At 35.0% G+C, this 26730-nt stretch overlaps 1 protein-coding gene across 2 annotated transcripts in view; it reads right to left on the reverse strand.

Moving 5' to 3' along the window:
* STK31 (serine/threonine kinase 31) overlaps positions 1-26730 on the reverse strand; it is a gene marked incomplete at both ends in the record, with an annotated part of 86516 nt that overhangs the window by 45572 nt on the left and 14214 nt on the right. For both annotated transcript variants that reach the window (XM_082662413.1, XM_082662414.1), the window contains 8 exons: positions 1306-1425; positions 2726-2842; positions 4465-4644; positions 11316-11438; positions 14394-14553; positions 15941-16056; positions 21914-22088; positions 23064-23422. In XM_082662413.1, the coding sequence (XP_082518539.1) occupies positions 1306-1425; positions 2726-2842; positions 4465-4644; positions 11316-11438; positions 14394-14553; positions 15941-16056; positions 21914-22088; positions 23064-23422 (1350 nt within the window). The remainder of the gene's footprint in view (positions 1-1305; positions 1426-2725; positions 2843-4464; positions 4645-11315; positions 11439-14393; positions 14554-15940; positions 16057-21913; positions 22089-23063; positions 23423-26730) is intronic.

Consider the following 26730-nt stretch of genomic DNA (forward strand, 5'->3'; position numbering starts at 1 on the left):
AGCTGAGACACGCAGTGAGACACACTTTGCTACAGAAAATGCAAATTGAATTTCTAGTGAGGATGTAAATTGAAATTACCCTTCCCAAAAGTAGTTTGACAATATGTATCAAGTTTTAAGAATGTTCATTCCTTTTGACTTAGTAATTAACAATTTTTAGGAATCTATTTGAGGAAATACACACAAAATTATGTACAAAGATTATGTACAGGGCTTCCCTGGTGGTGCAGTGGTTGAGAGTCCGCCTGCTGATGCAGGGGACATGGGTTCGTGCCGTGGTCCGGGAAGATGCCACATGCTGTGGAGCGGCTGGGCCCGTGAGCCATGGCCGCTGAGCCTGCGCGTCCAGAGCCTGTGCTCCGCAACGGGAGAGGCCACAACAGTGAGAGGCCCGCGTACCAAAAAATAAAAAATTAAAAAAAAAAATAAGATTACGTACAGTGTTATTTATGGTAAAAAAAAAAAAAAATGGAAGTAACCTTAACATCTGATAGATGAAAGGTTAAATAACACTGTACATCTATGCAAGAGATGATGTTTTAATCACTCAAAATGACCGTATACAAGAATTATTAATCATATGGGCAAATGTTTATAATACACAATTAAATGAAGAAAACATTTTCAAAACAGTTTACAAAATGATGCAGTGTACATAATATTCATACATACATATAAGTCACCATTCACAAAGGAAATACTCTGAAACTAGCAGTAAGTATCTCTTAAGCAAAGGGGACTATAATCAATGTTTTTATTTCTTATCTTTCTGTATATAGCAAGTTTTCTACTGTAAACTTGGTTAGGCAAAAAGAAAATGACGGCTTCCCTGGTGGCGCAGTGGTTGAGAGTCTGCCTGCCGATGCAGGGGACACGGGTTCATGCCCTGGTCCGGGAAGGTCCCGCACGCCGCGGAGCGGCTGGGCCCGTGAGCCATGGCCGCTGAGCCTGCGCGTCCGGAGCCTGTGCTCCGCAACGGGAGAGGCCACAGCAGTGAGAGGCCCGTGTACCGCAAAAAAAAAAAAAAAAAAAAAAAAGAAAATGATAAAAGTTATGTTTTAAAGGACATAAGAAAATCAAAGATTTAAGACAATAAAAAAATCTCAATATATTTATATCAGTGAAATGTCATTTCCACTACAGGATGAATTTAATTATATACCAGCTAACAATGGCTATAGTGTTTTTCTACAATAGTAAATAATTTATCTACACACTGGGTATTAAACTACTTGAGAAAAGTTTAAGTATTAAAAATTTCAAAGCATCAGTATATAAGACCAATAATATAAAGCATAATCCAACCTCAACACTGTCCTTGTACTTGGATTGTACTGTGGCAATAAGCCTTTCCTCTGAACGGATCTTTTGTACTACTTGACTATATGCATTTAAAGTGATCTCCTTGTCTGCATCACCTTGCTCCTAAATGAAATCATACACACAGATTTATATACAAAGGAATACAAAATAGTTAAAACCTTCGATAACAATGGATACACTTTAAAATGATATCCTTAACGAATTTCTATATCTATTTCAAAGTATTTCTTAAACATAGATATTTTTCTAGGGAGAAGAGAGATTGATATCAAAGATGTTCATACAGGAAATTTTATTCCCATAACGCTATTATACTTAAAGCTGTCTGAAGTAGAGTGTTAAAGGAAATCAGGGATACTGTTATGCTAAATGTAAGAACTAAACAATATATAGAACTTCAACACTTTATTTTTAGATATCTGTTAACAACCCCTTCTAAAATCAAGCCTGACTAAACCATCTAAATAAGGACAATTTGACAATAGGGAAATATAGTAATGCGTATTTTTTAATGCCAATCTTTATAAAATCACAAAAGGTAAAGAGAAACAAGCAAAATAAAGAACATAACCAATGAGACTTTGGTAGGCAGCCTGAGAAACTGGTTAAGAGTTCCAGTGAGCAATATTAACATTACAAAATACACTAATTTTTAACTTTACACAGCAAAAGAGAGTATACACAGTAGGGAAAGGGAGCTACTAATCAAACTTGTGTATCCACTTCCAAGAGCTGTTTCAGATTTTATTTCAAGTTTTCACAAACTCTAAAGAGTCTTATCTTACACTTACAGTCACTGGGTATGACGGACTCAAGAATCAAGTGCTAACGAAAGCTGACACACTCAGATTAAGAGTTGTTTTCCTGGGGCTTCCCTGGTGGCGCAGTGGTTAAGAATCTGCCTGCTAATGCAGGGGACACAGGTTCGAGCTCTGGTCTGGGAGGATCCCACATGCCGCGGAGCAACTAGGCCCGTGAGCCACAACTACTGAGCCTGTGCATCTGGAGCCTGTGCTCCGCAACAAGAGAGGCCGCGATAGTGAAAGGCCCATGCACCGTGATGAAAAGTGGCCCCCGCCTGCCACACTGGAGAAAGCCCTCGCACAGAAACGAAGACCCAACACAGCAAAAATAAATAAATAAATCTGTTAAAAAAAAAAAAGAGTTGTTTTCCTGGAATTAAACATTAGATTTTTTTTTCATGTGAAATATCCTACTAAAATCAAAATACCAACCACCCTGTGGAAGAATAAGACTTCACACTGTACTTGGATTAGAACTTGACGGTGTTACTATCTCAAATAGGCCTTTACGAGGAAAGCTAAGACTAGTCTTAACACTCTACCTAGTAAGGAAACCACTTTGCTTTAAAGGAAGCAGTAATAAGACTATCAATACTCACAATCAGAGATATCTCCAGCTCTTTGCAGACACTTGACCCAGCCTTCTCTAGGATTTCATCAATATTACCAATTGTGTCTTCAGAAGTCAGTGATTCTTCCACAGATAGATCAAAGGCCTCGTGTGCAAAAATAAAAAACATGAAGTATCTCATTTAATTATCTCAATTAGTATTGTGTCCTTATACCTGGAGCAGAGCATTAACCTATGTACTGGGCAACGAGGGGGAAATAAACACAAGAATCTTAAAGTACAACCCTCACAAAACTTATGCACCAGAAAGAAAAGGTATACACACCTCACATGCCTAAAGAAAACACAGATTTTTGTTTAGGTAATTAGTGATTAAGAGAGATGAGAGGACAATACAGAGGAAAATTATGAAAAAAAACAGGGACAAGACCAAGATGTTTTGGGGGAACAGTAAAAGAGGCAGTCTGACTAAATACTGGTAAAGAAACTTGACTGCTCAGGTAGCAAGTTTAAATCTGACAGGTAGTGGGCAGACAATATCAGCGTTTATACAAAGAAGGGGTATGATTATACCTGGTACTTAATGATGACCCACTAGCATTAAGGAATATGAAGATTCAAAGTTAAAAATTAAACCCTGATAGTTTCCATCTCATTAGGAAAACTAAGGTGCTTTCTATCAGGAAACAGACTTTATAATAAGGTGTTAAATAGAATAGACATCAGGGGCCCAAACTATAATACAGAACATAAATGTCATAAGCAGTCACTCGGCTTTCAGAGGTTCAGATTTGTGTTTATGGAGGTCTAGATTTGGGAAACGGATACGGAAATGAAAGAAAAGGATAACAGATAATTAACCTAAATGGAAAGACAATTATGATCAATAACAAAAGAAGACAAAGAAATAACTTAGTTACATTAATGTATCCATAAGAAAGTACCAAAAATGAAGAGTTCTAGAAGTAGCAGGAGATTAAAGATTTTTTTTTCCCCAGACAAAGCTAGAACTGCATATTTGGAAATCATTCACACCGAGAGATAAATGACACTATAGGTGTCTTTCCCTTTGCTCAGGAGGATGTGAAGCACACAGAAGAACACAGAATCAATAACAAAATTACGCCAAAATTTAATTAAGGTTCTGAGTACACTACACAACGCCACATGCCTCCAAGCCTTTTAGGAAATTACATGGTGTTTTCACAATAATAATTAAGAACTAAAAAAACAAAAAGATATGCAAGATACCTTTTCTAATATCAAATGAGACTAATATTCCCCATTTACTTTAGATATCTTTAGGATATTTAAGATAACTAAAACTTAAAAGATTTACACTGCTAAACAACATTGTAATCATGGCTAGTTAGCCAACTAATGTTAAAACACATATGTCTTGCTAAAAAAGAAACCAAAAAGAGGAAAGCTCTACTACCCTCAAAGCACATACCCTTATCTCTATACCATAGCTGTAAAATATACACTAGACTTGTAATAAACTCCACTGATATTATCTTACACCTGTAACTTGACTGAAGTTGTTTTCATATATGTCCTAAACAGAGAATGTAAATGTGTAAATCCCTCACTCTTCTATCCCAGCATTCTCATTCATATTCTCATTAATATTTTTTCTCTTTTTTATCTCTGTCTCCCTCCCTCCCTCACTCTCTCTCTCAGAAAGAAGTAAATTACATGTGGACAATTTAAAAATAAAACATTCCCTGGTTTATGCTACGACACCACTCGGCAACAGCTCGTTACCTTTAAGGTACTCTGAAACCATGTTACAAGATGTTGTAGAGAAACCTCTGTTTCACTTCTAACGCTGGTGAACAACTCTCTTTTATTACACTTCCAGTCATAAAATTTCTTCAGTATTTCTTCAGAGTTTGTCCCTTCTTTGGCCTGTCCATATACTGCTTCTAAAGAGGCTGACAAATCCTGCAGAGAGATACTTCTGTTTTTTAAAGTTTATTAATTTTATATTACGATTCAAGCACCATATTAGAATCTGAGAGAAAAGTAGTATGTTGAATCCCTATCTTTGAGCATTTTATAAATAAAACTTAGAATAATTAGACATAAAAGCATAAGACTACCTATAAGGTGATTTATTTGGACTGTAAGAGTAAACGTTAAGTGAATTAAGGTTATAAATAGAAGGTTTTATATTCTTAGGTTTTTAATCAAGTAGAAATTATCCTTTTTTCTCTGACTTTACATAAGAATCACTACTATTTTGTCCTGATATGGAAGTTTCTAAGAGCTACTGCTAAGTAAAAATAAACATACCAAAACATTCAAATAATTCCAATTAAGGAAAGACATTAAGCATATATGTGTGTGTGTGTGTGTGTGTGTGTGTGTGTGTGTGTGTGTATGCACTTAAAAGCATTTTTAGAAAGGCTTAGAAGAGACAAAAGAGCTTGATGGCTCTCTCTAGGAATCAGACTCTAGAAATGCCACAGAGACAAGAGGAAAACTTAATAGACCCCAGAAATTTTTATCACAAAACTCTGAGAAACCCTTGGAAAGAGAGAGGATGGCTGGTGCTTGGCATTGAATGAATACAGTCATACCAAGTGGGAGAAGGCCTGTACCACAGCAGAGAATATCCTGTGGGACAAGAACTGTCTTCATACGCCCTTCTTTCTCCCTCACATTGGGCAGGAAAGCAGCAGCACAAGCAAGAGGCAAGGATTTATACAAGTACAGTATAAGAACCTAGATGAGGCAGAAACTGATAACCAATACAAAAGGATTGGCCAAGCACTCTCTTTTCTTCCCTTTTGCCCTGAATACCTGGTAGCATTTACACCCATGGGTAGCAGCCCCTGGAAAAGAGCAGTGGCTCTTTTCCTCCCAGGACTGGGAGGTCTTCTGAAGAGTAAGATCACCTAGAAGAAAAGCCAATAAGAAGTAGTTGAGCCCAGACTGCAACCCTAGAAGTTCTGAGTAACAACCCCATCCTATTCCCTAAACCCATGTGAAATTACGGTCCAAGCTTTCACCCCTCCCTAGGTCCCATTACCACACTATCACATATGTATACAACAGCACACTAAGGCAGTTTATAATTCTTCAAGAGAATATGAGGTCCTGAGGGGAAGTACAGGGGAGGATGAAATGTGTGAATAATACAAGCATTCCGAAAGAAATATAATAAACTAAGCCACCTTATAAAAAGGAAGCAAAATCAGTAGCCCAGATAATAGTAAGAACTCAAAATAAACATAACAAATATTCTCAAAGAAAGAAAATTGGAAACATAAAGCAAAACCAAGTAGCTATGAATAACAACTGAAATTATTAAGTATGAAAGAAATAATCTTTGAAATAAAGAACACAAGGGATTGGTTAAGTGGCAGAAGAAATACAGCAAAAGAACCAATTAGTGACTAGGTGGTTAAGTCAAGGATCCTTCCAAAAAGACACAGAAAGGCATAAAAAGATAGAAAAAAATGAATGAACAATTAAAATATGTAAAGAACAGAAGTTTAAACGCCCATCTAACAGAAGTCTCAGAATGAAAGAAAATGTAAATGAGGTGGGGGGGGAGACAGTATTTTAAGAAATAATTATCAAATATTTCCTAGAGTTAAAGAAAAACCTCAAACTGAATTGCCTCAGATTAAATCTAAACTTATATATGTTTCAGTGCAATTTAGGAAATAAGTCAAGAGAAAATGTTCAAGCTCCAGGAGGAAAAAAGGTAACAGAAGAACAAAAATCAGACTCATATCAACAACTACTGAAATAAGAAAACAATGGATTATTATTGTCAAAGGTCTGAAGAGAAAATGGACCTAATATTTTGTAGCTCATTAAACAATTATTTAAAAAGCTTAAATGTAAGCAATTGTTTAAATATTTAAATTGTTTAAATACAATATCCCGAGACATTCAATACGTCACAAAGTCAACCACTCAAAGCCCTCCTTGAAAGTATTCTCAAAGAAAGTATTCCAATACAGAGTAAACCAAAAGATATCCAATAATTTACAAAATAAATAAGAGTGAGAAAATAACTCTAAAGTCTGTTACTTGAGTTATCATATACAGTATCTGTAACAATCTGTGAGTAAAATCCTAGACAACAATTGTGGTTGTTAGATTCATGGGAGGGAGGTACAGACAGACAAAAAGGCACACCAGAGGCAAGTGAAAATGTTCTAAGATATCAGGGGTAGAAGGTGAAAAAAAAGGGAGGAAAAAAAAGAAACCATGATAAACAGAAACACAAAAATAATCACAGAAATAAGTTCTAATAAAACAGTAATTATAAATATATAAATCAAGCTACCCATCAAAAGGCAGATTTACACGTTGGATTCTTTTTAAAAATGATCTGTTAGTGTGTTGTCTCAGAGAGACATTTAAAATAAAGGGAGAAAAAAAGAAAAAATATATAAAGCAAATATTAACCAGAAAGACAGGTGGGATAAGAATTTTAAAAGAAAACAAAAATAAAATTTTATCCCAAAACATCATAAGGGAAAAATAATGTTACATAACAGCTTAAAATACATAACAATCACAAATTCATTAACACTCAACAATACAGCAATGAAATATTTTGAACAATTTAAAGAAGCAGAATATATAACAATATATTAACTAGAATATATAACAAAAATATCCCCAAACTGATCAGATAAAAAAACTAAGCAAAGATACAGAAGATTAAAGCTTAAAATAATAGCTATAGGTCAGAAACTGCACACAAAGAAAACCTAGAATATACTTTCTTTTTGAACTTAAAAGGAACGGTCATGAAAAATTAACCATGTATTGTAGGCCACAAAAAAAATCTCAATAAATGCTGAGGAAATCAAAATCATGACATTTCACTTCTTTGACCCTCATTATCAAAGTATAAGTTATATTTCTTAAGTATTTACTTGAAGAAAAAAAAAAAAATCTAACTATTTTTCAGCAAACTAAAGAGAAGCTTAAAGAATAATCCGGTGCCCAGGAGTGGGATTCCTGGATCACATGGTAACTCTTAGTTTTACAAGGAACCTCCATACTGTTCTCCATAGTGGCTGTACCAATTTACATTCCCACCAACAGAGCAAGCAGGTTCCCTTTTCTCCACACCCTCCCCAGCATGTATTATTTGTAGACTTTTTGATGACGGCCATTCCGACCACTGTGAGGTGATATCTCATTGTAGTTTTGATCTGCATTTCTCTAATAATTAGTGATGTTGAGCATCTTTTCATGTGCTTTTTAGCCATCTGTATGTCTTCTTTGGAGAAATGTCTATTTAGATCTTCCACCCGTTTTCTGACTGGGTTGTTTGTTTTATTGATATTGAGCGGCATGAGCCATTTGTATATTTTGGAGATTAATCCCTTGTCAGTTGCTTTATTTGCAAATATTTTCTACCATTCTGTAAGTTGTCTTTTCATTTTGTTTATGGTTTCCTTTGCTGTGCAAAAGCTTTTAAATTTAATTAGGTCCCATTTGTTTATTTTTGTTTTTATTTTCATTACTCTAGGAGGTGGATTGAAAAAGATCTTGCTGTGATTTATGTCAAAAAGTGTTCTGCCTATGTTTTCCTCTAAGAGGTTTATAGTATACAGCCTTACATTTAGGTCTTCAATCCATTTTGAGTTTATTTTTGTGTATGGTGTTAGGGAGTGTTCTAATTTCATTCGTTTACATGTAGCTCTGGAGAAAACCATAATTCAAAAAGATACATGCACCCTAATGTTCACTGTAGCACTGTTTACAATAGCCAGGACATGGAAGCAACCTAAACGTCCATCAACAGAGGAATGGATAAAGAAGATGTGGTACATATATACAGTGGAATATTACTCAGCCATAAATAAAGAATGAAATAATGCCATCTGCAGCAACATGGATGGACCCAGAGATTGTCATACTGAGTGAAGTCAGAGAAAGACAAATATCATATGATATTGCTTATATGTGGAATCTAAAAAAAGGGTACAAATGAACTTATCTACAAAACAGAAACAGAGTTACAGATGTAGAAAAATATGATTCCGGGTGGGGGGACATATACACACTACTATATATAAGATAGATAACTCATAAGAACCTACTGTATAGCACAGGGAACTCTACTCAATACTCTGCAATGGCCTACATGGGAAAAGAATCTAAAAGAGAGTGTATATATGTAACTTATTCACTTTGCTGTACACCTGAAACTAACACAACATTATAAATCAACTATACTCCAGTAAAAATTTTTAAAAAAAGAATAAACTGGTGACCGAGGGGAATAGTAGAAAGAGAGACAAACCAGATTTGGCAAAACTTCTTTTAAGATTAAACTTTAAAAAGAAAAGAGCTTTAAAAATGACCTTGTTTGCCGATCCTTCACCTCTGTTTTCTAACAGTTAATGAGAAGAAATAAACCTTTACAGGGTAAAGTAGAAGCTGCAATGCAGAGAGGTGAATTCTTTCAACACTATCCTTTTATATGAAAAGCTCACTTCACCATTCTGGAATAACCTGTACTATTTATGCAATTCCATTTAAGAAAATGTTTCAAACCAGGGCTCCAATGGCTCCTGAACCATACACAGTAATATGAAAACTACACCTTCATCTACGTGGACAAAAAGAGACCATGCCCATGTCCTGGCTATTGTAAAAAGAGCTGCAGTGAACATTTTGGTACATGACTCTTTTTGAATTATGGTTTTCTCAGGGTATATGCCCAGTAGTGGGATTGCTGGGTCGTATGGTAGTTCTATTTTTAGTTTTTTAAGGAATCTCCATACTGTTCTCCATAGTGGCTGTATCGATTTACATTCCCACCAACAGTGCAAGAGGGTTCCCTTTTCTCCACATCCTCTCCAGCATTTATTGTTTCTAGATTTTTTGATGATGGCCATTCTGACCAGTGTGAGATGATATCTAATTGTAGTTTTGATTTGCATTTCTCTAATATGATGTTGAGCATTCTTTCATGTCTTTGTTGGCAATCTGTATATCTTCTTTGGAGAAATGTCTATGTGTCCATCATCGGATGAATGGATAAAGAAGATGTGGCACATATATACAATGGAATATTACTCAGCCATAAAAAGAAACGAAATTGAGATATTTGTAGTGAGGTGGATGGACCTCACTAAGAAAATTCCGTTTTCTTAAATGGAATTGCATAAATAGTATAGGTTATTCCAGTCTGTCATACAGAGTGAAGTAAGTCAGAAAGAGAAAAACAAATACCGTATGCTAACACATATATATGGAATCTAAGGAAAAAAAAAAAAAGGTCATGAAGAACCTAGGGGTAAGACGGAAAAAAAGACACAGACCTACTAGAGAATGGACGTGAGGATACGAGGAGGGGGAAGGGTAAGCTGTGACAAAGTGAGAGAGTAGCATGGACATATACACACTACCAAACGTAAAATATATAGCTAGTGGAAAGCAGCCGCATAGCACAGGGAGATCAGCTCGGTGGTTTGTGACCACCTACAGGGGTGGGATAGGGAGGGTGGGAGGGAAGGAGACGCAAGAGGGAAGAGATATGGGAACATATGTATATGTATAACTGATTCACTTTGTTATAAAGCAGAAACTAACACACCATTGTAAAGCAATTATACTCCAATAAAGATGTTAAAAAAAAAAAGAGACAGTGCCCAGATGTCCCTGAATATCCTTTTCTCCAATTCTCCAGCAAGCTTATTCCCTACAGTATAAAACAAGACAGCTATTATTCAACTTGGTATTAAAGATACTGACAAACAGTAAAAATTCTAAGATACATAAAAGGTAGAAGGAGTAGAAGAGGGTTATTGTATTCAAATGATATGACCACACAGAAAGCTCAGAGTATCAACTGACAAAAACTAAAAGAGAGTTCAGCAGAGTTGCCAGAGAGACATCAATATATAAAAATCAATAGTATCCCTCTACACCATCAAAAATAACTAGGAAATGGAAAATAAGATAACATTCACAAAAGCAATCAAAAGTATAAATGTCTTGGAGTTAAATGAAGAAAATGCATGAGGCGCTATGGAGAAAACTTTTAAACATCATTAAAAAACATAATAAAAGATGTGAATAAGTAGAAAGACTATGTTAACAGGCGGAATGACAACACTGTCACACTCATTCACTCCAAATTAGTCATTTCTGAGCTGAAAGGATAGGACTAAAGACAAGGTTCCATAACATCATACAGCTACTGTACTCTATCCCCTATCACAGATCTTAAAAGACCTATAACTCAAGGATCAGGATCCCTCTCCCTAACTCTAACATATGGCTTTACTAGATTTTCTGCTAGAATGCAGTGGGTAACAGGGACTCACCTGCCTGCTACTGCTCCTGTCTCTGTGAGTTTTCCCAAAGAATGCTGCTCTAGCAAGCCTGACATGCCTGATCATTTTACCTTATTTGCAGGATAAATACATATACATACATAAACACGTTAAATATATCAATATAAAATTTTAACACCATTAAAAAGAAACTAGGATTTATCAGAGAAAAACTTTTGCAGCCATCAGTACTATCTGAAGTCTAAAGGTAAATGCTAATTTCACCTCTCAAACGATAAACATATTTTAATGTATATTTAATGTATATTTAGTATCTTTTAAAATTCCAACCTGTAATGTTTTCAAGCGTTTATTAAGAGGTAACTCATCAACTTCCAGAATAAAAACTTCTACTGCCATGTACAGCTTCTGTTGTACTTCATTTCTTTTGGCTATCAAAATATTCCCTTCATTCTGGAGGAAGGAGAAAAAGAATAACCATCATTAATATATCAGGTGTTTTTTTTTACACACTGACCTCTATGAAAAAAACTGATCTCTTAAAGTTAGTAAAATTTAACATTACATTCTCCAAACACAGTAAACACTTCAGACAAACACCTGTCTCCTTAGATCACCAAAATGACAGAGTTTTCTCTCCCTTAATTAGAAATAAGATCTACGTTCAACAATTCTTCTCTGTTAATCTTCATCTTTTCCTATCATTTCTGCAACAATAAAATTTTTCCTTTTCTTAAGAAAATTATACAAGTATCTATGGCTAATTACACACTGTCTCCTTCCTACTCTCAGCCCACCCTCAATTCCTTCATCTACTTATCTTTCAAGATTCAGTTAATCTCCACCATGATAAAACCTCCAATTCACCCAAAAGGCTATGTTTGGAAATAGATATGAGAGATATCCAAGAATGCAGTGAATTACCTCTGTTATAGTACTTACCAAACTATATTAAAACTATCTATTTATATATCCGGCCAATACCCAAGGTAGATAGAGGGATAGGACCACGTCTTAAACAAATGCATGTGTCTACTGCCTGTAACAGTGTCTGGCACATACACTTAAAAGCCTGAATGTTAAAATACTCTTTTTTGTGTAAGCTCAACCAGACCATTATATAACTAATTATAAAGACAAAAGAAAAGAATCTCTTTCATCAAAAATACACCTGGTGGGCCTCCCTGATGGCACAGTGGTTAAGAATCCGCCTGCCAATGCAGGGGACACAGGTTCCATCCCTGGTCTAGGAAGGTCCCACATGCCACGGAGCAACTAAGCCCGTGCGCCACAACTACCGAGCCCACATGCCACAACTACTGAAGCCCGCGTGCCTAGAGCCCGTGCTCCACAACAAGAGAAACCACCATAATGAGAAGCTCGCACACAGCAACGAAGAGTAGCCCCTGCTCACCGCAACTAGAGAAAGCCCACTAGCAGCAATGAAGACCCAACACAGCCAAAAATAAATAAATAAGTAAATTTATTAAAAAAAAAAAAGTACACACGGCAATCAAGTTAAGGAACTGTGCGAAATATATAAATGAAAATAACAATACTGACCCAAATTATGTACAAGCAGGGAAATAAAATGACAACTTTATCTGAGGGACAATTATGACTCTCTATTTATCCAATAATCTACTCTTCAGTCTGTCAAATGAACTTTAGGGTAATAAAGCCTAAAAGTAAGTCCTGAAACATCAGCAGTAGTGGAAATAAATTGCTTCAAAAAAAAAAAATCACATTTGTTCTACTAGAATACCAAGTCCTAGGTATATACTAAGCCCTCTCCCTCCCTGTGATAAATCACTTTCCTATGCTCAAATGACAAAAACAAAACAAAAATTAAAAAGTAGTCCGTTTTCATCTTTTCATCTTACTACCTGAAAATACATGATGAAGTATTTTAATACTGGCAGTATGGTTTAAATGGAACTAGAATACACTTTGTAATCAGACATACCTGGGTTCAAATTCCATATTAACATTTAGAACTACGTAATCTTGAGCAATTTCCTTAAACCCTGTGGGCCTCAATTTCCTGAGGAGCAAAAGTGCCAAGTGCCCTTTTTTTTTTTTTTTTTTATTTCGCAGTACGCGGGCCTCTCACTATTGTGGCCTCTCCCATTGCGGAGCACAGGCTCCAGACACGCAGGCTCAGCGGCCAAGGCTCACGGACCCAGCCGCTCCGTGGCATGTGGGATCTTCCCGGACTGGGGCACAAACCAGCGTCCCCTGCATTGGCAGGCGGACTCTCAACCACTGTGCCACCAGGGAAGCCCCAAAAGTGCCCATATTTAAAAGTTAGTGTACGAAAAGTTTATAAAGTATCTATAACACTGCCTGTGTTTCATAGAGATTCAAAAATTATTACTTCTGTCACTTTTTTTCTTCCATAATCAGAAGTAACCAGTAATCAGGTCTAATATGTAAAATAACCCAAATCGAATCCTTTATCCAAATTAAACATTCCTGGCATTTTCAAAGGCCTAGTTATTCTGTTTACTTTTCTCATTCAGAGCCAGTTACGCTGCCAACTGGCCAACCTAGAATGAATAGGAAATAAGACTTTCAGGGTACAATCCCCAGAGGCAGAAACCATCGATACTTAAGATAGGACAACTCCAAACACAAGTTTAGGGCTCATAGGTACTATGGAAAGCTATGACTGTTGTACCAAATATCTTTATATGAAAAAGAAGGAGTTCCATTCAGCTCAATATAATAAACTAAAGAAAATTCCAAGAGGAAATAAATATATTTTTACCTACACTAATGAAGAAGTCACATGAAATATTCCATTCTTCATATCCCTCCCCTACCCACACATGGATGGCTTAGATAGCATTTAACAGTAAGGCAGAGTCCTATAATGCAGCATAAAACACGCCACTCAGACCAGAAGACAAGATCCACATTAGCAGTTGTGGGAGCCACTCTGGCTTACAAGCCTCATGCCCCTCAAAAGCCACCATCTCTTATAGGTATAGCTGCCAGGGTCCCTCAAGGGGTATGCCCAGTTGCAAGTATTTGTAGTTTACAGTTCCTCCCAGTCCAGATACAATTTACCAATCAGGGGTTTTATTTTTACCAAACAATGTTGCCAGTAACATGACTGAAATACCATTTCATCAAATTACCAAGGGAACAGAGAGAGGTAAATTCTCATGCAAAAGGGACTGCAAAAGGGTTAACTAACCCTTTTTCCACAATCACTACTTATCTATCCTACCTTTCTTACAAGGCAACAAAAGAAATCAAATTATTAATATGAAGATATGTAAAAGTTAAAGATTTCACATAAAGTATCATTCCAATATCTGCAGTCCTTCTGCTTTCTTGAAAGACATTATCTTCTTATGTTCAACAGGTAAAAATCATCATAGAGAAAAATTCTTAACCCACCATATTCTGACAAGCTTGAATCTTCCCCTGAGCCAGACAGTATTCTGCCCAAATTATCTCTAATTCATTCAGAGAAGCTGGGAGAGTAAAGCAGCCTTCATCCAACACTTGTATAGCATCTGACAGGTCATTTCCAAAATGAGCATTGATATTGACGCATCTATTAAAACAGCAAAAAGGAAAAGATCAAGAAATTTTTAAGGTGCTGTGAGAAAAAAAATTACACTTAAATACTAATGGTCTAAAGTTACTATTTACAACACTGGCTATGAAGAGGTACTTTTTAAAATCATATAAAATCATAAATAACTGATACAATTAAAAACATAATTGAGAAAAAAATTTAAATATCTTTTTCAGAAAGCTTTATATAAAAAGACAACTTCAAAAGTCTGCAGATTTTAAATGATATTAAATTAGATTTATAAATAATTCTGTAAAATTTTATACTTAAGCCAATCTTGCTTACCAAGATGACAGGCACATAGTCCTTGTACCTTAATAAGCAGACTAGCATTTGCAGAGTTTTTTAAAATATCCAAAAAGAAAAAGCAATGTGAAAGACCAAATAGCAAAACAAACAAGGCCCATCATTTTCTTTTTTCTAGCTTCCAGTTAGACTGCCACCATTCTAACAGCACATTATTTCCTCAAATATGGGTTAAAATATTTTGAACTGTTTTGGTCCAAAGTCTGTCTCACAGCTTTGCAAGTGTAGTCACCTGAATTTTTGGTTATGCATTAAAAGTTGATTAAGCTCTAGAGAGACTTACTCAAACTATTTAGAAACTTATAAACCAGATACCGATTGATGGATTTATACTGGAGAATATAAATTCCCACTGGACAAAAGACGAACGTGCAGGATTAATTCAGGGCAACATCTTCTTAGTGTTTCAAAGTACATGAGAAAATGAATTACTGATTTAAGTTGTATGTATAGCACAAAAAGAGAACTAGGTTGTTCTGAGAACTATTTTTTCCACATTGCAGAAAAGGGTGAAAAATTATCCCTAACCAATAATAAAACAATCTTCTATAAAGTACAATACCTATATAATTCATATATAGAGTCTGAGATATGCTGAATAAACTCTGCACAAAACTTGCTAACCAATTTCTTCTGACTCCATGAAGATCACTTTTCTTCTAACTCCATGAACACTACTTTCTTCTTTCTTTAGACGGAGTATAATTAAGTTATATTACTGAAATCTAGTTTCAGTATAGGACTGAAAATAACCCCAAGCAAAACAAGAGGACATAGTAGTTTCTCATCAAACTACCACTTAGAAGTTGTGTTGACTTTTTAATTTCATTCTCATAGATGACTTTTAGGACACTATCATGCCACACAATATCAACAGAACATTAACAAAAACAATAGAAAATTTGTCTCAGGAGTAACTATTTTTAGTTTCCTTCTTTAAAGTAATAAAAATACAAAGATTAAGTTACAAAGCAAAAATGTCAGGCATACAAAACAAAGCACCAACTAATTAGCATTTGTTTTAAACTATCCTTCTTAAAAATATGCTTTTACCTACCTAATTTCTTTCAATATTTCAACCTTAGCTGCTAGATTTTTCATTCTGGTACCTACACAAGTCTTAAGAGTACTTTCTAAATGTTTAGTCAAATCCATGGTAGTTGCTTTCTCTTGCTGAAGCAAAGAACAAATACATCTTAGTTAGACCCAAATAGGAAACTGTATTTCTACTGTTATTTAAATGATTTTTAGGCGTAATTAAAATTTTAAAGGCTAAAAAATACTAGGCGACAGGATAACGAACACTGATTTCCCTACTAGCTAGGATCTGAAAAAGATAAACTATTCCAGTCTTCTGCCTTCACACAGAGACACTCTTATATTGCATCCTAATAAGAAACCAAATAAAAACAAAATTTCACATATTATATGTCTTAATACTTAGATTTTAAAAAGAAAAATAAAAGATACCCTTAAAAACCAAATGATAATCAATGACAATTTGTTTTCTGATGAAGTCTGATATCATTCTGCATTTTAAAAGAATCAAAAACATCATTTCCTTGACCCAAGCTACATTAAACTGCTTGATTCTGGTACCTTAACAATATGTCTAATATAATTATTCAAAATAATGCATAGAGCAGTAATATGGATAAAGACCTGCAATTTTATTCCAATTATACTACAAACCAGGTATTACACAGTTAAACACAGAACTTTTACTCAATCTTTAAACACCAGGCTCTCTGGTGTTCACATTCTCTCCAATGCTTCAGTTAAATAAAAAGAGAGCCAATACTGAATGCTGATTAATAGTAAGTTACATTTGGGAATGCTCATGCCCATCTGCTCTCATTTGCTGAGGAGGATGACCATGAAGAAGCAGTTATGTTTGTTCTTAAATCTGTTTATATCCACTGCAATTGCTATGATAATTCCTCCAAAAATTACATAAATCTAAGAAACAGAAGTGGGAAAATAAAAAGTTGCTGAATCTTTGAAAATGTGTTTAATGCTTTACAAAGACTCGATAAAAGCAAATTTTTAGTACAAATTGCTAATGAAATACATGTGGATGAGAACTATAAAATTCTGAAGAATCATTTAAATCTAAAAGAAATGTCAACTCAGTTTATTTCTCAACTGTCTTAAACTTATTGTTAATCCACCTGTAAAAAAAAAAGAACCAGAGCTCAGATGAAAAATAATTAGTATGGTTTTTAAGACAAACAACAAATAAAACAAATAGAAAAGATGCCAAACTTAAACCCAACCACATTAATAATTACATTAAATGAAAATTAGCTAAACACTCCAATTAAAAGATGTGAGATTATCAATCTGGACAAAAACAGCTTAGACTCAACCATATAAGCTGCTTATTAGAAACACTTATTAGATATAAAGAGACACATAAAAATTAAAGGATGGAAACTATATACTATATACAAGGCAAACATTGCTATATTAATATCAGGCAATGTGGACTTCAGTACAGGGAGCACTACCAGCAATAAACTGGGATATTTCATAAAGACAAATGAATTAATTCATCAAGAAGACACAACAATTCTAATTGTGAATGCACCTAATAACAAAGCTTCAAAACCACAAAGTAAAACCTGACGGAACAAAAGGAAGAAATACACAAAACCACAATAATATCTGGATATTTTAACACTCCTCTCTCTTTAACTGAAGGAACAAGTAAACAGAAAATCAGTCATGATACAAAAATCTTAAACAATACTATCAACCAATTCGACCTAACATTTATGAAACACTCCACCACACAACTGTAGAATACACATAATTTCTAAAAGCATATGGAACATTTCTAAGGACAAACAACATGCTGGATAATAAAACAAATATCAATAAATGTGAAAGGACTGAAACCATACTGAGTATGCTCTCTGATGCTAAGAAAATAAAATATCAGTAACAAAAATATACTGGAGGGAAATCTCCAAATCTGTGGAAATTAGGCAACACACTTCTAAATAGCTCATGATTAAAAAAAAATATAAATAATGGGAAGTTTTTAAATGTTTGATTAAATAATAAAAAAAAATATCAAAATTTGTGGACTACAAGTAAAGTGATGCTTAAAGGGAAATCTTTAAACATTATAAAAGAACAAAAGATTAAAAACAATTATATGATAAAAAATAAAACAATGATACAAATTTCCATCTAAAGAAGCTAGAAGAACAAACTGAAGGAAGGAAATAATAACAATAAGTAAAGAAATTAATAAAGTAGAATAGAGACAAACAATAAAGAAAAAAAAAATCAACAGAAGCAAAAATTAGTTCTTGAAAAATGTTAAGGACTTCCAGTTTCCAGTCCAGCATGTAAGAAGAAAAGTCCCCAGTCCATCCTAACAAGTAAAAAGTTGAGCAACTGAAAAATCAACAATTTTTCTTAGATTTGTCACAGAGGTAAGGTCACAAGGCACAACTGGAAAGACAAGACAGGCTAATAAAGGAAACTCAAAACTTTCTGGAGCAGCAATCCCCACCGCCCAGGGAAGAAGTCTGGAGTAGGGAAGCTGCAACTGTAACTGACATATTGCTAGAGGCTCAGTATGAACAACTGAAAGTTAAGAACACCAGGGGGACCCCATCATCAGGATGCCCCCACATTTTTGTGAGTTTTACCTCCTCGATCTCCAGCAGGTTCTCACAGTAAATCCCCTCAAGCTTCCAGCAGGAGGAGGGGAAAAGGAACCATTTTGAAATATGTTAGAATATTCTGTACTTAACAAGATCTGCCCTCAGTGGAAACCATTTAAACAGAGCCTACCTGCTAGGATTTTATCCAAGCCTAATTAACCTGGGGGAAGGGAAATACCCAAATCCAGCCCACTCTAGCCATCCTCCTTTCTAAAGGGAGTGGGGGAGAAAACTAGTTGCAAGTGCGAAATTCACAGTCCGGAGGCACAGGCTCACTAAAAGACCTTCTTAGTCTTTTCAGACTATAAAACGCTTCTCCTTCCCCCACAACTAATCATCACATTTACTAAATTCCTATTTATAGAAGTTCCTTTCACCAAACACATCATGCCTGGCTATCAAAAAAAAAAAAACTTGTAAGACATGTTAAAAGACAAAAACACAGTTGGAAGAGACAAAGCAAACATCAGCATCAAATTCAGATGCGGCAGGAATATTGGGATTATCAGACAGGAACTTCAAACATGGTAGGACAAATATGCTAAGGGCTCTAACAGATAAAGTAGACAGCATGCAAGAACATACAGGCAACGTAAGCAGAGAGATGGAAATTCTAAGAAACAAACAAACAGAATATGCCAGAAATCAAAAACACTGTAGACAAAAATGAAAAATGCTTTTGATGGGCTTATCAGTAGACTAGATATGGCTGAGGAAAGAATATAATCCAAAGTACGTGAATCCATATATCCACAAAAAGACCTGTAGAAGAATAGTCACAGTGGCTTTATTTATAATGGCCAAAAACTGAAAACAACCTAAATGCCCATGAATAAGAAAATGAGTAAATAAACTGCGGTATATTCATAGAATGGAACACTACTTTGCAATAAAAATGAACAAACTACTGATAAACACAACCTCAATAAATCTCACAAACATTATTCTTTAAGTGAATGAAGCCAAACATAATAGAATACGTATCAGAGGATTATTCCATTTATATGAAGTACAGGACCAGGAAAACGAAACTGTGGTTATATATAAATCAGCAGAATGGTTGCCCTGAGTGGGAGGAAGAGAGGATAGGCCAGAAAGAGATACCAAGGAACTTTCCAGGGTTGAAAGAAAGGCTTTATATCTCCAACAGGCAACGCTGTTGGCCTATAATCCATTTACTCTCTTCATGGAAGGGGACGAGGACACCCATAGAGAAAATAAAAGGCAGGTGACTAGTCTAATCTCCTTGTCAACTAAACCTTTAAAAAGAAAACAGACTGTTTTCTAAGAGGAAGAGACCTTATCTCTGAAATGCACTTAGCGAGATGTTCCTGGCTATAGGATTAGTTATAATGGATAAACCCACAGTTCATGGATTTATGAGTCAGAGTTCCCTGAAGAATGCCACATATGAATCTAGGGGCTGGAGATTGAGTTCAATCACCAATGGTCAGTGACTTAATCAGGCCTATGAAATAAAACCTTGATTTAAAAAAAACTCAGAAAAAAATTTAAAAGTTCAGAATGATGAGCTTTGGGGGAGCTTCCAGACTGGTGAACAAATCCATGTGCTGGGAGAGTGGCAGGCCCAGAGACCCCCCCCCCAACCCCCTTCATAACTTCCCCTATGCATCTCTTCCTTCTACTTGGCTGTTCCTGAGTTTTATCCTTTAATAATAAAACGGTAACCATAAGCATAGCACTTCCCTGAGTCCTATGAGTTGTTTTAGAGAATTACTGAATTGAGGGCAGGGGGTGGGGGTGGGGTCATAGGAACCCTCAAATTTATACTCAGCCAGACAGAAGTGTGGGTAGCCTGGGACGTGATTTGTGGCTGGTACCTGAACTGGGCTAAATCTTGAGGGACTGAGTCCTTACCTTGTGGAGTCTGAGATAACTCCTGGTATTTAGTGTCAAAAATGAATTGATGGACATCCAGTTGGTGTTAGAGAATTGGAAAATAGTGTTGGGATAACATATTTAGTATCAGAAAAAGCTACATATTTGAAAACCACAGTATTCTTGGGGGGGAAAAAAACTGCCCCGAATGTGAGCAAACCTCGAGACCTAACTACCATAAAAGGAAACACATGGAGATACAGGAGCCTGTTAAGCAACACAAGGATGCAGATTAAGCAATTTAAGAGATCTATCAACCAAAATTCAATGTATGGGCCTAACAGGAATTCTGATTAGAAGAAACCAACCGTAAAAGGACATTCATGGAGCAAATATGGGAAACCTGAACACTGACTGGATATTAAATGATATTAAGGAATTATTGTTAATTTTTAAGTATAATAGTATTATGGTTATGTCTTTTTTTTTTTTTTTTTTTTTTTTTTTTTTGCGGTATGCAGGCCTCTCACTGTTGTGGCCTCTCCCGTTGCGGAGCACAGGCTCCGGACGTGCAGGCTCAGTGGCCGTGGCTCACGGGCCCAGCCGCTCCGCAGCATGTGGGATCTTCCCGGACCGGGGCACGAACCCGTGTCCCCTGCATCGGCAGGCAGACTCTCAACCACTGCGCCACCAGGGAAGCCCTGGTTATGTCTTTTTTGAAGTTCTTTTCTATTAGAGAGACATACAAAAGCACATACATTAAAATATTATGAATGGGATTTGTTTTAAAATTAGTAGATTTTAAAAAAGACTGCTGTGTATTTAATAATTGTAAAAACTGGGTGATGAATACATAAGTATTAATTATTCAATTCTCTCTTTTTAAAATGTTTGAGGGACTTCCCTGGTGGCTCAGTGGTTAAGAATCTGCCTGCCAATGCAGGGGACACAGGTTCGATCCCTGGTCCAGGAAGATCCCACATGCCACAGAGCAACTAAGCCGGTGCACCACAACTACTGAGCCTGCACTCTAGAGCCCGCGAGCCACAACTACTGAAGCCCACGTGCCTAGAGCCCATGCTCCTCAACAAGAGAAGCCACTGCAATGAGAAGCCTGCGCACCACAAAGAAGAGTAGCCCCCGCTCGTCGCAACTAGGGAAAGCCCGCACACAGCAACAAAGACCCAACGCAGCCAAAAATAAATAATAGATTAAATAAATAAATAAAATGTTTGAAAATTTCCATAGTTAAAAATTTTAAAGAACATAAGAGGAAATGTAACTGAGAAATTATTAATCTCTCAAACATCCAATGAAATCCAAAGATGATTAGCTTGTAGCATAAGAAAAATACCTATAAACAAATATAAAAAAAAGGAGAGAATAAAGAATGGGGAGATGAAGGGAAGGAAAGGAAAGAAGACAGAAAATTAAACAAAAAATAAAAGCAAATGAATATAAGGATTTCCCAGTTCATCATTCTTTACCTTACACCATTGAACATACCATACCTGAAGCTCCTGGACAGTCTGTTCTACTTTCAATTCTAATGCCTTATACCTTTCAAGAAGAACCTCCTTCTCTGTTTTAAGCCTTTCATTTTCTTCAATCAGTTTCTGGTCCTGCTTAATTTTTGCCAGGCTGACATTCAACCCAAAATTAAAGCCACCAACAGCCAAATTTTCCCTATTAAAAACAAATTCACTCATTGTAAAAAACAAACTGTGTAAGTGTTACAGGGATCAAACCCTAAAATTCTCTTGGGTTTTTTTTAGCATGATATACCTTAAAGTTAATTTTGGAAACTAATCTAAAACCTTTACCTAATTCAACATTAAAAAATATTTTTAATGCAAACTAGATTTTATAACTGAAGAAACACTTCAAAAACAATCCCTCCAAATCTCAAAGAATACATATTCCAACTTCTTCATAGCAATATCAACTCCAGGAAATACAGTAAAAAGCATTTCTGTATCAGTTTCTTCCAATCCCTCCTCCCCATCACCTCCACTCCATCTGACAGTTTAGTTCCTAGAGCACTGATAAGGTCCCAAAAAACAGCTATATTACCCAAGACATGGCATCATGGCCTAGATCATGATACAGAAGTATAAGAATGGTTTGGTAAACATCAAACCTGGCTTTTTGCTTCAAGTTTATATTTCAAAATTATCTAAAAAGTGAACACCTTTGGTAATAATCAAATTCTATCACAGTACATTTTCACAGGAAGAACAAAGAGCCTCTCTTTTGTTAAAAAGGAAAGGCAATTCCCTAAAACTCATTAAAATATTCTTAAAGCCAAAGGAAAAACTTCAAGTTTATCTGAAATTCTGGCTCTTGGCTGAATCGTTTAGATTTAGGGGTAGATTTTTATTTTTAATAAATGTATTCAAAAGAGTTGGAATGAAGAGTTGGTATGTGAACTTCAAACAATTCAAGAATGATTTTTCTTTCAAAATGGCTTTTAATTAAAATATTCCTGCTAAAGAGGAGAGGAATACCTGCTTGAGAAAAACAAAAATAATCAGTATCATCCCTCAGAATCACTGACATAGTTGAGGACTCCAAAAACGTAAGCCTTGACTTCTACTATGACAAGGGCTTACACCATACATCAGAAATTAGTTAAGACTAAAAATTCCAACGTAGTCTTACTTTGGAAATGTCACATGATTTCCTGCATCATTTTCACTCTTCAAGTCAAGAGACAGCCTCCCACTTAAGTGGTCCTTTGGCCTGATGAAAGGTGACTGGTTTGAGCTATGCCCCCACAAAGGAATGGGGCTTTTGAGGTTCCTGAGGACAAGCTGACCAGGATCCGATTTTTTTTCCTCACAGATGTTAGTGCTGGAAGTAAGTTTGCATTTTTCTGCAAATCCTTTCTTAGCCACCTCTTCCCCTATATCCACACTGCCATACTCAGCCTGAGCAATAACTGTTCCATCTTGATAGGTTGCTTTAATTCTCATTTTTATTTGCTTTTCAAAAATCAAGCTCCCCAAAAAGATTCTGCCCTAAGAAAGATTAAAAAAAGAAGACATAAACCAGCTACACCAACATGTTTTTCTTCACTTATTTTGTTTCTACCTAGTTTTTCCAAAGATCGTATTTCCTCATTCTGAAATCTCTGTAAAAGTGGTCTTACCTTGTTGTTGGCTAAATGCAAATATACTTCTGCATGTGTATGACTATATTCCAATTACACACTTGCTAAAATCCTTTCCAGAAGTAGAGCTGAGACCAGTATAGGCAGCCATATTTATACGTTGTTAAATGTGTACCAATTAAATACCCTAGAATAATTTTTTTAAACCAAGCAGATTCTGTTGACATTTTGGCCCTAACTACATATAATGGTGCCCTGAGGAGCTACATCACATAAAAATGAATTTTGGTATCTAGAAAAAATGCTCAAATTCAGCAAAACTTTAAAAATCATTTTATAGGCCTAATCAGGTACTCTCATTTCAAAGTAAGACAAGAGCAGAAGCAGAAAACAGAAACTCAAGGCATAAAACATCAACAATTTTTTTTAAAAATCAACAAACTGCAATTATGAAATATCAGATGTTAGAAATTCCTAAATTAAAACTCTCTTAAATAGAATTTTGTCTGAGGGAGCAATACCTGTATAACTGGCATATGAGAAGACATGTGAGTAATTAGGTACTTGATAACATTTAGTTAGATTATAACTAAATTATAGTTATATAGTTATTATATAACTATAATTATATAACTATATAATTAACTATAACTATTATATAATTAACTATGTAATAGTTTAATTAACTAGTTTAACTAATTAACTATATTATATAATTATATAACTATAATTATAACTAAATTATAACTTTGCACAGCACTGAGCAAAGACATACCTAAAACATATTTAGAATTGAAGATATCTTGAGATTTAATTTTAATAAGAACTTGCTTACATCTCCAGAAATCTGAACTCCTAAAATTACTTTGATATGATCCAATTTGATAACTATTCCTCTCTTCCCAAATTTCTCTAAATTCCTTACCTAACTTTCATCCTATAGAGGAAATGAATCATTTCTCAGAATATATAAAGTATAAATTTGAGACAAAAATATCTTGTTTCATATCTTCCTTGGAATTCCTGATGTAATTAATCTTATGGGCCATAACTCTCTTAGGGAGAAGCTTTATTTTTAGCTATATTCTCACTAGGTAAATATGACAAACAATAAAGCTTATGCAAATAAAACCAAATAGGTAATCATACCAATAATCATCCAGGCAACACGAGCATAAAGAACAAATTAAAAACCAGAAAATACAAGCTAGTCACATTTTAAAAAAAAAAAGAAAAAAAATGTTCAAGGTACAAGTAACTAAATAATATTGATAGGGAGTAACTATTTCCTTTTTAACTATATGGTAGTATAGTGGGTAGAAGGGAGATCTATGTAGGAGTTCTTAACTTTTTCCATGCCATGGGCTCCTTTATCGATCTGGTGAACCCTTTGGAATCCTTCTTGGAAAAATGTTTTTAAATGTATAACATAAACATAAGGAGAACTACAAAGAAAATTATTTCACCATGATATATTTTAAGCCCAGGTTAAGAACTCCTGAGCCTAAAAGGATGCATCTGAAAGGGTACAGGAGATTCAAACTACACAGGCTCAAGGATCACCAACCATCACTACCAAAAAGAAAAAAGAATTTTTTTAATCCGTAAACCAAAATGACAAAGTATTCTAAGTTACCAAAAACACAGGTTTAATAAATTTTTCAAATCATAAAAATTTTAAATACACACATATTGAGATACTTGAATTCACCAAGAACACCAATATAGAAAGCAAAGACGGTCCAGAATGTATCACCAAAAAATGAGATCAAGCAGGCAAAGCTAACAAACTCAAAATATAATTCACTGAAATATATCTAAGATTTTGATCAATCAGAATACAGTTTTTAGTTAACCTCTTTCATTAAAAAAACCTTAATTTCAACCCTTAATGTTGAAAGTCTATCTAAAATTCAAGTATAACTTCCACCCCTAACCAATCTTAATGGAAGTGACAGTGTCTGAAAATTATTGCTGCAATATGTGAAATTCTTAATACTTAACACTTCAAGAAACTCTGTCCTTGGGCAACATATGAATTTAAGTGGAAATAAATCTACTTTTTACAAAAGTTCCAATTACCTAAAGCTGAATGTTCTAAAAGTATACTGTTTATTTAGAAATTTTTACACATAAACCTGATTTTCAGACTTTTCTCTGAAGTCAAATTCTTTTTAGTTATGGTCATTAATCACAATTAGTACAAAACTGTTCAACCAGATTCTCCCTGAATCATATATAATTACAGGTAGAACCCTGAATTTGGAATAAAATCTGAGTTCTCCTAAATACTAACAAAAAGCTTTATTCAGAAATAGGAAAGCATCACTTGCTTTCTTAGTCTACCCAACCTTGTCTGGATATATTAGAAAACAGGTTAAAAGACCTTTAAACTGTTAAACCCATATTCCAATCTCTACCTCTCACTGCATGATTCTACATGAAAATTTTCAAAGTAAGAAAGGCATTTAGGACATAATTTAATCTTCTTTGATCTTCAGCAATTTTTACCACCATTTTCAGTTACAGTTTCAACTGTGCTTCAGCATAGGTGTGAAAGTGTTGGTTTAAAATGTGTTGAAAGTATTTCAGTGCCCAGGACACCCTCTGGAAGTCTCTTTTTTTAAAATTTTTTTTATTTTAACTGAATCCCTACTTATCCATTCATCCATTCAAATGCTAGATAAACTGGATGCTCATCTAACACCTAACAGGCAGAAGCAGGGAAATTAGGCATAAAAAATGAATAAAATACTTGTCTCTACCAAGACAGTCTTGTCTCTACCAAGCTCACCATCTTGTGGGGGGAGGAAAAAAATTACACCTCTACATGCCTATACACTGAACTAAAACAGCTGCAGGAGAATGAATGGTGGGTATCAGCAAAGACTTCTTATAAGAAATTACACTTGAACCTTCAGCTGAGAATTAATGGCTAAACATGGACTTTCTAAGCAGAGGCACTCAAGAATAACCATTTCTTTCCAGAAAACATTCAGTTTGCTAATTAGTTCAACTCCAATGAATAGTCTTTTTATTGAATGTAAGCATGCAAATACAAATAATACCATCTATTAAGAATCTATGAAGCACATAAAACATTCTCAATACTGAAGTTTATTTCTTCAGTTCCAAAAATAAATTTTGAAAATGACATTTTCTTTGATTCATGTTTGTTTCAATCTACATAAATTTTATATCATCTTACTACGAGAA

Source organism: Grampus griseus (genome assembly GCF_964374135.1).
Source record: "Grampus griseus genome assembly, chromosome: 9".
Taxonomy (NCBI): Eukaryota; Metazoa; Chordata; class Mammalia; order Artiodactyla; family Delphinidae; genus Grampus; species Grampus griseus.